Consider the following 14,561-nt stretch of genomic DNA (forward strand, 5'->3'; position numbering starts at 1 on the left):
TGTATCTGTACCAAATACTGTAAGAATGCATGTGCCTCTAGATGCGGCCCTCTATGTGTGATTGCGGTTCAGAAGTATAGGAAGAACCAGGACTTGAAACCAACCACTCACCGTCTACTGGTAAAGGTAACTTTTCGTAGCAGACCCATCACGCTGGTTACCAGCAACCTTTGGTTTATCACGTTACAGCACCGATGCTTCCTTTCTTCTTTCCTCTTCAGCTGTTGGAAACCTTTGTTGATGAGTATTTTGCCAAAAACCACCATCAGTCAGTTATGTTATACAATCATGAGTTTTGATGCTTTTTACCCCGCTTTTATTTAAATCCCTTCAGCTCTTGTTTAAACACAGCAGGTTCAGGTGGTTTACTGGAGAACATTTTTTTCATTGTATAAGGTATTGTATTTGATGTAATGTTGTAAGTACAGATGAAGGGAGGTTTCCCGGGCCTGTCGCTGCACTGGCAACTATATTTGCCATGATGCCAATAAATTGTCAATTAAGACCAATTTTTAAATGATCTAGAGATGAATGTTTAATAAAAATATTCATTAGTTGTTACTGTAGTATGATTAGTTACATTTCACAGTTCTTATGTCCCTGAATCCTCCTGATATTTAATCATGTGGGGTAAAAGTATGATGGCTACCCAAGAGCCAAAAACCTTCAAGACAGGTAGGATAACGCAATTCTAAACAGATTGAGCACCTACACAATATACACACAGAGGTACAGACAGTAACCGCAATGTTGCCATCAGACAGCAATACATGGTACAGATATTCTAATAGTTTTATGATAATATCAATTCAATTTTATTTAATAGTATCAATTCATAACAGACGTTATCTCGAGACACTTTACAGATAGAGTAGCATCTAGAGTAGACCATGCTCCATAATTTACAGGACCCAACAGTTCTAGTAGGTTCCCTCCGAGCAAGCAACAGTGCGACAGTGGAGGAAACTTCCTTTTAGGCAGAGCCTCGGACATACCCAGGCTCTTGTAGGCGGTTTCTGACAACTGGTTGGGGTTAAAAGAAGAGTGGCAATAACCTCACAAAAATGTTAGTTTTAGTATTTCATTGCATAGCAGGGCACTGTGCGGCATTTCAAGGCACATGCTGGATGTAGCAGGCACCGCAGAGTGTATCAGAATGTAACATAGCATCGCAGAACGTGTAGCCGGACCATGGCGACAGCGTGAAGATGATTTTGGAGCCTCCCTGATCCAAGGAAACATAATTTAATGATAATAATTACAGTAATAATAGCAATAGGGACTAGTAACAATAATTGTACAGAGGGTGTCAAGCGGAACATGGGGCAGAAGGTGACTTCAACCACATCTCCAACAGAAACACCAGCAGGAAGTGATAGAGGAGAGAGGAAGAGGGGCCGAGAGCCCAAGACAACGGGAAAGGAAGAGTTGAGTTAGCATGCCATTAATGGGATGAGGTTGCATACAGATGGAGAGAAGAGGGAAGTCTCCCGCAGTCTAGGCCCATACAGCATACAGTAGGTTGGTTCAGGACTCTCCTGAGCCGCCCTAACATAAGCTTTATCAAAGAGGAAAATCTTAATTATTAGATTATATCAGCAATGCCCTAAATCAGAACCAATATGTCATATCTGTACACCAATCGCATATCTCAGGCATTAGGTGTCATTTGCCAGTATTTAAATATATTAATGTAGATAACCCATAATCACTTGTATCTCATAAAAATGAAGTATTAAACTTAAGTAGTAAATCTGTAAAGCAATGCATATAATATGGATGTGTATAAACAAGGTTTCAAACCATAATTTACAAAAGACAGAGATCAGAGTAGCTGTTTTTTCACTAGTTTGAGCTCTCCAACAAGCAGACATACATTATCTAAACATCAAATTAGGTTTGTCTGTAGTGATTTTGTCTGATAACAAAGACAAGAAACGTGACTAGTAACTAGTAAGTAATGCAATGGGGAAGTTTAATATAGTTTGGTATGGATCTTCACCAGTATGGCAGTTGCCTAACAACATGTGTTATGTGTCCTCAGCTACCGTTATCCACCACGAAGAATAAAAGGGCTGAGAAGCTTACTGATCTGGCAGTGGAATTCCAAGGCTTTAGTGGATGTAACGTTAAACCACGGTAAAAAATGTTGAAGATAACAATAAACGTTTTCATGTAAAACTTTTGTTGATATTCAGGTTGTATTAGGGCAATTTGCTAGCAAGTTGCATTGCAATTGTGTTACTGAAATGAAATCTTTACTTATGTAATTCTTAGTATTGTTTTCTTGTTATATACTGGTGGCTATAACTTTTAGTTTTTGGTAAATCATGTTCATAGTAAGTCAGATGCTTATTATGCATTATTATATTTCAGAACCACATTCAACTTCACATGGTAATGTCAATTACTGTGTTTTATGTTCAAGTAAATAAATCTCCTGGTTCCTGATCTCTGATTCAAGTTCTTACCGGACACCCTACAGCGGGCCAGTGTTTCAGTAGCCAGTTTTCAATAGTTTTTACAGGTCTATTGCCTATAGTTTTTGTAATATGATAAACATGTTACACTTTTTGAAACTATGTCATTTGTGTAGGTCTGTCAGTGCTCTCTGACATATTGAACACACTTTTAAAATAACGGATAATACCAAAAATTTCATAATTTTGGCTACTATTAATGTGAGGTTACATTTTTGTACCTCCCATTAGGCTCCCCCTTTCTTGTAATGCTCATGGCCTTAACCGTTCTTGCTTCAAATGCTCACTTCGGGGCTTACCCCCTTCAATTTCCCCACAATTGATGGTGTGTCTTCTTTCACCACCAGGAAATCCAAAGAAGCACACTGCTGCTCTGAAGACAAGCAGTGACACTGTGTGTGTAGGAGAGCCATCCATATACAACTCTCTCCAATCTGGCCATACAGACCCTCAAGTAAGTTTTGCATGTGTTCTACATTGGTTCCTTTTTAATATTACTGAATGTCCCCTCATCCGGTGTCTGTCTTTTTATGAGGCACATGCCTGGACATACAACCGGGAGATCCTGATATCCTCACAGCTTACGACTATTGACACCAGCCACTCTGTGAGCTGATTAAGGTGAAGTCACACCTTTGAACCCTTAGCTATGGGTTGCCACAGTCATAGTCATAGTTGATATGCAGTTCAGCTGCTAAGCTCATTGAGTATCTGGTATTTAAATTACTATGCGTGCCCCGTTTAAAACTGCTTGTTGGAATGGCTGATTGCTTGGCCTTCTGTATGCTGGCTTCTAGCTTTCTTCTTCAAAACCATTGTACATTGTGTGTACAAATAACTTACAGAAGGATCCCAAAGCACGTAATGTGCAACTGTAGGCCTATACTACTGATTTACTGTGTGGTTTGTACTTCAGAAGAAAACATACATTTACCGACAGTGTGTTGCAGATTAGATTCTATTCACAAATATCACAATTAATTTCGAAGCATTAACATTCCATTCAAACATCCAGCATTAATGCTATGTGAGATGAAAATCTCCACCTTAAAGTAATCTCACCTTAATTATCCATTTGTTTTTACTTACAAACATTTGACAAGCAGAACTTGCACTGTTCGGTCAGAGACGGTTTTATATAGCATAATAAAGCGCCTTGTGAATGTGTTTATCTGTATTTGTGTTTTATAAAAATCAACCCGTACCACGTTGCAGGTTGCATAATTAGGCTTTTGTTCATGCAAAGATTCCCGTGTCCCCTTTTTTTCATCTGTAGCAGCCACACACGTTGTAGTTTTAGGTGATGTGGCCCTGGCGGTAAAGCAGGGAACCCACTGAGCAGAATGGCCGGAAACTGTGCGCAACAAAACAGAATACTGGAGAGCCCAACCTATAACAAATGTTGCAGTGAGGCTCGATCAGTGTTGTGGGTTTGGCTGCGGCTCGTGTAGAGGTTCAGCGTCTTCCTTATTTCTCATTTTGCTGTAGGGTAGACAGAAATTAATTTTTGGCATCAGTACATCAGTCGGTGAACTGCAGTCAATGAGCCTTGTAGTATTCAACAACTCCCCACCCCTTCGCTGTACTACGCATGTGCTGCTGCTTTACTGACATGTGTGAGGACACACGCTGCTCCAATGCTCCAAAAGAATCTAAAAAAATACTGTGTTCCTTTTTTGTCAGACCCTAATTCTCTAAAGGTGCGTTGTCTGTATTGGCCTGTCCCAGAGGTCAGGGTGTGTACAGTATTTGACCAGGGAGACGGGCGGCTCGTACCACGTTATCCTGGATGAGAGCCACTTCAAAGAGCTGCTAATGCTGCATGTCAACACCTCCTCCGCCAGCCTCCTCATCTGAATGCTCTTTAATACGCATGGGTCAGTATTCAGATGTGGTTATATCTTTCTCTATCTTTGGTAAAGGATCAGATCGTCTTCTGTTTCTAAACGAACTGTACAACAAACACATCAGAGCTATTATACACCAAGTGGTAAAAACTAAATGTAGCAGCACTTATTAACTGGCTGGAAGGTTGGCTTAACACACCGGCATTTGCTGCCATCACACACCTTGGACTGTGTATTATAAAGTGGGTAAACATGTCAAAGAGAAATTTGTATTCTGTTTGATCTCCAAGTTGCTTTCATGTGACGTTTGTAGGCATAGATTTCAATGTGAGGTCAAAGTAATACATTTGCCAATTATTTTAATTGCAGGGTTCCAATTTGAAATCCCACTGGTAACATGGTGAAAGCCCTGTTTTTCTTCTTGAACAATAAGGCTGGCAATATAATATAATTTTTCTATAGTCAACAATCCCATGCGTTCCAATCATTACCACGAAATCCCACACACTATAGTTTATTTTTGCTCAATCCAAAATGGACCTACTGCCCTTAATACTAACACAAAATGTGGATTGCTGCACCGCTAAAATTAATCCTAAACAAATGTACTATTTTCTCCTGTTTGTTAACAAACATTTTTGCCTTGCTGTTTAGGAAATTACTGAATTGGCTAGAATTTTATAATTTATTTGAAAAAGATAAAGGTTTGGAGCAAAGCACTTTTGAACTAAGAAACAGTCCCTCCCCATTTTCCTATTAGACAATTAGACCTTTTCTTTTCTTCTTCATGAAATACATTCATTCTTGTTACTCATCAAAACATTAAGAAATGAATGACTATAAAAGCACCTATATTATAATATATTTTCCCCACATACACGTTTACTCAGGTTTTCCTCGCACACCATCACCCTCTGACTGACCAGGATGCCAAGCCTTCATTTCAGCATGTCGTACGATTGAAACTGTGATTTAAACCTTGTGGCCAGAACTGTGAGCTGCCAATGTGTATTAATAATAACACATACTTTATTAGTCCCAAAGGGAAATTATATCACTCTGTTGTTACACACATTACACACGGTCTGAATTACACACACATGCTCATGGTGCTATATCTATAAATGCACTAAAGGAGAGATGTCAGAGTGAGGGGACTGCCAATGGACAGGTGTCCAGAGCAGTTGGAGGTTTGTTGCTCTTTGCAATGATGCTGCTTCTGTGTGTGTCTTCCAGTCATCTGGCACAGCAGCAGTGGTCCTGGTCTGTCTCTGGGAGGATATTTCTGCCCGCAGTGCCACGCCAAGTACACAAGCTTCCCGTTGAGTGTAAAGTCTGTGGTATGTGGGATGAAGAATTCGGTATATTTTGGTGTGTATGAGTATGTCATTGTAAGATAGAGGAAACTTTGATGAATTTTCTTGATGTGTCAAAAAAGTACAGTTGCTCTTTTTTGGTGTTTTCAAAATACTGCGTTTAACCATTGAAGTAGCTTTGACTGGTGGTGTGTGCTTCTCAAAGGTTTGACTCTGGTTGTCGTCTCCCATCTCGCCAGATCTTTCCACCACCTCTTCCCCCTCCAACCTTTACAGAGAGTCCTGTGGAGGAGTTTCAAGAAGACAGGTGGCTCTGACACACTCACACCATCACACCAGATACTGTGCCGGTGTGTATCTAAAACTTGTTTTGATTTGGTTTCAGTTTCTGTCAGCTTGTCACAGGGGAACTGAAAGATAAAAGTGTAAGTACAGTTGCTGAGTGTATGTCTAGATCTGTAAGCCTTTTTAGATGTAGAACATACTATTTTCCTTTAAAGGTTCACTTCCCCATATTTTAATGTCTAGTTACTCGTCACAGAAACTGCTATTCAGTTTGTAAAAACAACCAACTGTTAAATACCTTTTGTAATCTGAAGATCTTTTCCAAGTCTGAAGAAATAATGCAGATGTGTATCATTAGTTTTCCAACCAGTGATACAGTCATTAACCCAGGGTGTACGTCTTCAGTTACAAGGGTAATTGGGGTTGCTCAATAATCAAAAAAAAAAAATCTAGGATTACAATAGTATTATGTTTTTGGTATTTTATGTCTTATTCTAATAACAACAGTACCGCTAGTACCAGCTAATGACAGTGGACAGATGACCGATACAAGGGAGAGAGCGATGGGTATGACATGCAAGTTCCTGGGCATTTGTTAACCGTGGATGTTGCTTTTCTGTTGTCTTTGTTTTAATGCTTGACTGTAGTATGGCATGTCTAATAAACTATTAGGTATTTACTAGGAAGGAAGGTTTCTTAGAGACACCATGTGTTGCATTATAGGAACTGAAGATCCAGTATCTCGAGCTCTCTTGGCCTCCGCTGCTTCAATTTAGATTTTTTTTTAAAGTCTGTCTTATGATCCCCCAACTTGTGGATCTGCAATAAAATTGTTGGATGGATTAATATAGATTAGGGCTGTTTCATTATTTTTTATTCTTTAATTAGTCACACATTTCTTTTGGTCACTGACGTGTTCTAATCTCGTGTTAAAATATTAGTGGTGTTGAAATAAATTTGCTTGTTGGCTCGTCATAAACGTTTACTTTTGACAACCTTAATATATATTTTAATATTTAATGTGAAAAAGTGAACTTGCATTAATTTATTCATTGCAACTTTAATCCTATTCTCCATCTTGTATTTATCTGCTCTCTCTCCCTCTCTGTGTCTGTCTCTAGATATTCACCTGTCCACATGTCGCAGTGTGTTCTGTTTGGAGTGTGATCTCTTCATCCATGACTTCTACACTGCTGCCCTTGCTTATTCACAGTCAGAGCGCCCCCTGAAGCTGAGAGGCTAACTGTCAGAGAGACTGAATAAACTCGTGGTGGTCATGTGATCTTTTGACTCATCATCCATCCTATCAGTGTTGTGCACCTCTGATAGAATAATATGATGCACACAGGCTGTGACCATCCAGATTGTCACATTTCAAAGTTCTTGAAGCTTGCCCAAAATATTGGGCCGTTTCAGTAGATCCATATCGTTTACAGGTGAAGCGCTTCTTGCAAAGACGGTGCTGGTTGGGCAGTTTGGGTTTCTGTCTGCTCTGAGAACTGCGTCTGAGCCACTTTACTACTGCTTTTAAATCATACCGCTTTATATACCAAAAATGGTTTGTGTGCATTGTTTATAACATTTGTACCACGTTCCGGTTACTCAATGGTTCTGTTTGTGATTATGTTATATTAAACAATGTTTTTGAACCTTTTGAGTGGACATTTCTTGTATGGTTTCCAAAGCAGGCCTTTCCATAACTCAGATTCTACTTTCAATCTACTCTTGCATTTGCTTTGCTAAATTTAGGGTAAGAGGCTAATTTAGGGTGGGCTGTTCACAGTAAGATACATTTTCATAAAGCAACATATTATCTACTTCAATGTTGACAGAGTATTAAAATACTCGACAAATCACACCTTTAAGGTACATTTTGACAGATACAATTATTCTGATTAATAGTGATAATCAGTACTTGTATGTCGTCACATTAAGCCTAACATTGGTAAAGTAACTTCAACGAGAGTTTCCCATGAAGAAAAAAATGGAAGCCTCCTATGAGGATTTCTTGACAATATTTTTCATTGTTTTCAATTATTTATAGTGTCAATCATTCAACATTTGTAATTGTGATTGTGTCAACAGTAATAGGAATGGTTGGGCTTCTATAAATAACCGAGTATGGGTAGTCTGCTCTTTTATGAAAAATACATAATGAGATAACTTTTGTGATTTGGCGCATATTAAATAAAATTGAATTGAATTGAAAATCATAATATAATTTATTTCAGGAAACTTTTTAAATAGTAGGTCTAGACCCAATGTTTTGTTCTGTTTTAGTGTCCATAATAAGTATAGATACATTTGCATAAAGCAAGGATATTATCTACTTCAATGTTGACAAAGTATCAAATACTTGGACAACTACAACTTAAGGTACATTTCGAACATACAATTAGTCGATTAATAGCAATGAACTACCCTCATTTATTTTTCATGTTATTTGTTTGAGAATACCTCACTAAATCAACAGTAATGGGCAGCATGTGATATAACCGAGCTAATGAAGTGAAGGGCCGCACACATCGCTTCCCCCTTATTCGCTTCACTTGGGGAGGAAAGGGCCCTATGACCCAACCTGAGCATTAGAAAGAGCATTAAAAAACTCTTGAGGCCATACAAAATGTTCATCATTTATTGATGAAATAAGATAGTGGCACCAGCTGGCTTAAAGTGGGAAGTGGTGAGCAGGTCTGGGATAGCAATATCGGTCCTATCCCTATTGCCCTCCGAGGGCTGGCACCCTGACTGCTGCTGCTGACTGATTAACAGCTTCACCAACTGTGTGCTTCATTTAAATTTAGGCGGGGCAAGTTGCCACCACTCAGATTATATTATTTGACAAACCAAATAATAACGCTTTTATCAGTAGTCACATGCTCATCTCTCTTCGTCTGTCAGTTGCCATGAACCAAGAGTGTTATTTAACACTAACCTCGGTCGTGAATTCATGCACCTCTGCTCCGCAGAGGTTTCAACCAGTACTTATGAGGAGCTTTCTGTTATTTTGTTGACAAAAAAACATCTGTCCGGCCAAACGCCTGACAAAGTCTGACATTTTGGTGTGTTTGTACCAGCTGCTCCTATGCACTCTGCTGTTTTGAGTAACTTAAGCCACTTCTCTCTGACGTTGCTTACGGAGGTAGTGCAACACTTGAAACCTACCCCCCTTAACATTGTTCCCACCAGGATGGTGAGGAGGTTTTTAATAGAACCACTGGTCGGTCTACTTACTTTTTTCAATTATTGTCTTAGTTTAGGTTCTGTCCCCAGCTGTCTTTAAACATGATGTGGTCAAGCCCCTACTTAGAAGCCATCTTGACGCCACAGTTTTGTCCACTTTTGGTCTCTTGTCTGCCTTTTCTTTCAAGGTTTTGAAAAAGTTGTTGAATTTGAAATGTCTTTCATGTTTCCCAAGGTTCACAACATGTAGCCAATCCATAAACATTAGCACAAAAAACACATCAAAAACTGTTTTCATACAGTTAAAAGCCTTTTTACAACAGAACTCTGTTTGAAAAAATTAAATCTGGTTTCAAATCACTTTCAGCACTGTTGAGAGTGTACAGTCGCTTCTCTATTTTGCAGAAACCCTGCTATTAACCTGACTTTTAATTAATCAATTGGTGTAAGAAATAGCTCATATGAAAAGCTAAAACCCTCCCAAATGATGTTCAATGCACTGAAATAAATTAGTTTCACTAAAAAAAGATTTATTATTTAAACAAGACAGAAAGGTCAAATTTTGGCAAGACAAAAGTTTTGTCGTCTATACAGAAATTGAAATAAATTTACTGCAAATACTAAATATGTCAGCAAATTAAATAGCGTGCTGTGAGATCCAAATTTAATATCTTGTTTGACTTCCATGAGCTTGAGGACTCATCCATGCGGTTTGGCAGGATTCATACAATGTATTGATGAAGTCATCAGGAATAGCTAGGAAAGCAGTCTTGCATGCCTCTCAGAGTTATCAATATTCTTGGTTTGGTCTTCCATGCTTCCTCTTTCATCCTACCCCACATATGCTCAATGATGTTCATGTCTGGTGACTGGCCGGCCAATCCTGAGCATCTTGATCTTCTTCGCCTTGAGGAACTTTGAGTGGAGATGGAAGTATGCAATGGAGCACCATCCTGCTGGAGAATTTGGCCTCTTTTATGGTTGGAATATAGAGGTAGCACGACTTCTTGGTATTTGAGACTATTGATGTTGCCTTCCACCCTGCAGATCTCTCACACACCCCATACTGGATATTAACCCCAGACCATGTTTTTCCGCCACCAACAACACACTGTTTTCTGGGTAAATCTTGGATCCATGCAGGCTCCAGTAAGTCTCCTGCAATATTTGCGGCAACTGTGGTGTAATTCAACAGAAGATTCATCTGAAAAATCCACTTTTCCATCGTCCATCCTTTTAGCAGGCTGTGGCCTTGGCAAATGCCAACACATTTTTTCAATTGTCTTTTGTTTAGTGCTGGCTTCTGGGCACTGATTCAACCACGGAGGCCATTTCAAGACAGAATCCGACAAACTGTTTCAGGTTGACACAGGGACTTCAGGGGCCAGGTTGGTATCTTCTGTTGAATTACACCACAGTTGCCGCAAATATTGCAGGAGACTTACTGGAGCCTGCATGGATCCAAGATTTACCCAGAAAACAGTGTGTTTGTTTGGTGGCGGAAAAACATGGTCTGGGGTTACATCCAGTATGGGGTGTGTGAGAGATCTGCAGGGTGGAAGGCAACATCAATAGTCTCAAATACCAAGAAGTCTTAGCTACCTCTTATATTCCCAACCATAAAAGAGGCCAAATTCTCCAGCAGGATGGTGCTCCATCGCATACTTCCATCTCCACTTCAAAGTTCCTCAAGGCGAAGAAGATCAAGATGCTCCAGGATTGGCCGGCCCAGTCACCAGACATGAACATCATTGAGCATATGTGGGGTAGGATGAAAGAGGAAGCATGGAAGACCAAACCAAAGAATATTGATGAACTCTGAGAGGCATGCAAGACTGCTTTCCTAGCTATTCCTGATGACTTCATCAATACATTGTATGAATCCTTGCCAAACCGCATGGATGCAGTCCTTCAAGCTCATGGAAGTCAAACAAGATATTAAATTTGGATCTCACAGCACCGCTATTTAATTTGCTGACATATTTTAGTATTGCAGTAATTATTTCAATTTCTGTATAGACGACAAAACTTTTGTCTTGCCAAAATTTGACCTTTCTGTCTTGTTTAAATAATAATCTTTTTTTGTGAAACTAATTATTCAGTGCATGAACATCATTGGGAGGGTTTTAGCTTTTCATATGAGCTATTTCTTACACCAATTGATTAATTAAAAGTCAGGTTAATAGCAGGTGTTTCTGCAAAATAGAGAAGCGACTGTACACTCTCAACAGTGCTGTAAAGTGATTTGAAACCAGATTTAATTTTTTTCAAACAGAGTTCTGTTGTAAAAAGGCTTTTAACTGTATGAAAACAGTTTTTATGTGTTTTTTGTGCTAATGTTTATGTATTGGCTACATGTTGTGAACCTTGGAAACATGAAAGACATTTCAACTTCAACAACTTTTTCCAAAACCTTTGAAAGAAAAGGCAGACAAGAGACCAAAAGTGGACAACACTGTGGCGTCAAGATGAGGCTTCTTAAGTAGGGGCTTGACCACATCATGTTTAAAGACAGCTGGGACAGAACCTAAACTAAGACAATAATTGAAAAAAGTAAGTAGACTCGACCCAGTGGTTCTATTAAAAACCTCCTCACCATCCTGGTGGGAACAATGTCTAAGGGAGGTAGGTTTCAAGTGTTGCACTACCTCAGTAAGCAACGTCAGAGAAAGTGGCTTAAGTTACTCAAACACAGCAGAGTGCATAGGAGCAGCTGGTACAAACACACCAAAATGTCAGACTTTGTCAGGCGTTTGGCCGGACAGATGTTTTTTTGTCAACAAAATAACAGAAAAGCTCCTCATAAGTACTGGTTGAAACCTCTGTCGGAGCAGAGGTGCATGAATTCACGACCGAGTTTAGTGTTAAATAACACTCTTGGTTCATGGCAACTGACAGACTGAAGAGAGATGAGCATGTGATCTACTGATAAAAGCGCTTATATTTGCTGCTTTGTCAAATAATATAATCTGAGTGTGTGGCAACTTGCCCGCCCTAAATTTAAATGAAGCACACAGTTGGTGAAGCTGTTTACATCAGTCAGCAGCAGCAGTCAGGGTGCCAGCCCTCGGAGGGCAATAGGGATAGGACCGCTATTTGCTATCCCAGACCTGCTCACCCATTCCCACTTTAAGCCAGCTGGTGCCACTATCTTATTTCATCAATAAATGATGAACATTTTGTATGGCCTCAAGAGTTTTTTAATGCTTCTTTCTAATGCTCAGGTTGGGTCATATGGGCCCTTTCCTCCCCAAGTGAAGCGAATAAGGGGGAAGCGATGTGTGCGGCCCTTCACTTCATTAGCTCAGGTTATATCACATGCTGCCCATTACTGTTGATTTAGTGATGGTTATTCTCAAACAAATAACATGAATAAATAAATGAGGGTAGTTCATTGCTATTAATCAGACTAATTGTATGTTCGAAATGTACCTTTAAGTTGTAGTTGTCCAAGTATTTGATACTCTTGTCAACATTGAAGTAGATAATATCCTTGCTTTATGCAAATGTATCTATACTTATTATTGGACACTAATAACAGAACAAAACATTGTGGTCTAGACCTACTATTTAAAAAGTTTCCTGAAATAAATTATATTATGATTTTCAATTCAATTCAATTTTATTTATATATGCGCCAAATCACAACAAGTTATCTCATTATGTATTTTTCATAAAAGAGCAGATCTACCCCATACTCGGTTATTTATAGAAGCCCAACCATTCCTATTACTGTTGACACAATCACAATTACAAAATTGTTGAATGATTTGACACTATAAATATAATTGAAAACAATGAAAAATATTGTCAAGAAATCCTCATAGGAGTGCTTCCATTTTTTTCTTCATGGGAAACTCTGTTGAAGTTACTTTACCAATGTTAGGCTTAATGTGACGACATACAAGTACTGATTTATCACTATTAATCAGACTAATTGTATCTGTTCAAAATGTACCTTAAAGGTGTATTTGTCGAGTATTTTATACTCTTGTCAACATTGAAGTAGATAATATGCTTGCTTTATGAAAATGTATCTACTGTGAACAGCCCTACCCTAAATTTAGCCTCTTACCCTAAATTTAGCAAAGCAAATGCAAGAGTAGGGATTAGAAAGTAGAATCTGAGTTATTGGATAAAGGCCTGCTTTGAAACCATACAAGAAATGTCTCACTCAAAAGGTTCAAAAACATTGTTTAATTATAACATATCACAAACAGAACCATTGAGTAACCGGAACTGTGGTACAAAATGTGTATAAACAATGCACACAAACCATTTTTGGCTCATATAAAGCGGTATGATTTAAAAGCAGTAGTAAAGTGGCTCAGACGCAGTTCTCAGAGCAGACAGAAACCCCAACTGCCCAACTCAGCACCGTCTTTAGCAAGAAGCTGCTTTCACCTGTAAACGATATGGATCTACTGAAACGGCCCAATATTTTGTGGCAAGCTTCAAGAACTTTGAAATGTGACAATCTGGATGGTCCACAGCCTGTGTGCATCATATCTATTCTATCAGAGGTGCACAACACTGATAGGATGGATGATGAGTCAAAAGATCACATGACCACCACCGAGTTTATTTCAGTCTCTCTCTGACAGTTAGCCTCTCAGCTTCAGGGGGCGCTCTGACTGTGAATACAGCAAGGGCAGCAGTGTAGCAAGTCATGGATGAAGAGATCACACTCCACACAGAACACACTGCGACATGATGGACAGGTGAATATCTAGAGACAGACACAGAGAGGGAGAGAGAGCAGATAAATCAAGATGGAGAATAGGATTAAAGTTGCAATGAATAAATTAATGCAAGTTCACTTTTTCACATTAAATATTAAAATGTATATATTAAGGTTGTCAAAAGTAACACGTTTATGACGAGCCAACAAGCAAATTTATTTCAACACCACTAATATTTTTAACACGAGATTAATGAACACACGTTCAGTGACAAAAAGAAATGTGTGACTAATTAAAGAATAAAAAATAATGAAACAGCCCTAATCTATATTAATCCATCCAACAATTTATTATTGCAGATCCACATAGTTGGGGGACTCATAAGACAGACTTTAAAAAAAAATCTAAATTGAAGCAGCGGAGGCCAAGAGAGCTCTGAGATACTGGATCTTTCAGTTCCTATAATGCAACACAATGGTGTCTCTAAGAAACCTTCCCTTCCTAGTAAATACCTAATAGTTTATTAGACTGCCATACTACTAGTCAATGCATTAAAACAAAGACAACAGAAAAGCAACATCCACGGTTAACAACTGCCCAGGAACTTGCATGTCATTACCCATCGCTCTCTTCCCTTGTATCCGGTCATCTGTCCACTGTCATTAGCTGGTACTAGCGGTACTGTTGTTATTAGAATTAAGACATAAAATACCAAAAACATAATACTAATTTGTAATCCTAGATTTTTTTTTTTTTGATTATCTGAGC

At 38.8% G+C, this 14,561-nt stretch overlaps 1 protein-coding gene and 1 pseudogene across 5 annotated transcripts in view; one reads left to right on the forward strand and one right to left on the reverse strand.

The window, feature by feature from the left end:
- Positions 1-194: 194 nt before the first annotated feature.
- Positions 195-7,191, forward strand: LOC116686283 (general transcription factor IIH subunit 2-like; annotated as a pseudogene).
- A 6,198-nt stretch (positions 7,192-13,389) lies between these two features.
- The window catches only part of gtf2h2 (general transcription factor IIH, polypeptide 2), a 10,513-nt gene continuing 9,341 nt past the window's right edge, over positions 13,390-14,561 (reverse strand). For all 5 annotated transcript variants that reach the window (XM_032511262.1, XM_032511266.1, XM_032511263.1 and 2 more), the window contains exon 15: positions 13,390-13,840. In XM_032511262.1, coding sequence (XP_032367153.1) covers positions 13,730-13,840 — 111 coding nt within the window. In that variant the 3' untranslated portion in view covers positions 13,390-13,729. The remainder of the gene's footprint in view (positions 13,841-14,561) is intronic.

The sequence above is a fragment of the Etheostoma spectabile genome, unplaced genomic scaffold (genome assembly GCF_008692095.1).
Source record: "Etheostoma spectabile isolate EspeVRDwgs_2016 unplaced genomic scaffold, UIUC_Espe_1.0 scaffold342, whole genome shotgun sequence".
Classification (NCBI taxonomy): domain Eukaryota; kingdom Metazoa; phylum Chordata; class Actinopteri; order Perciformes; family Percidae; genus Etheostoma; species Etheostoma spectabile.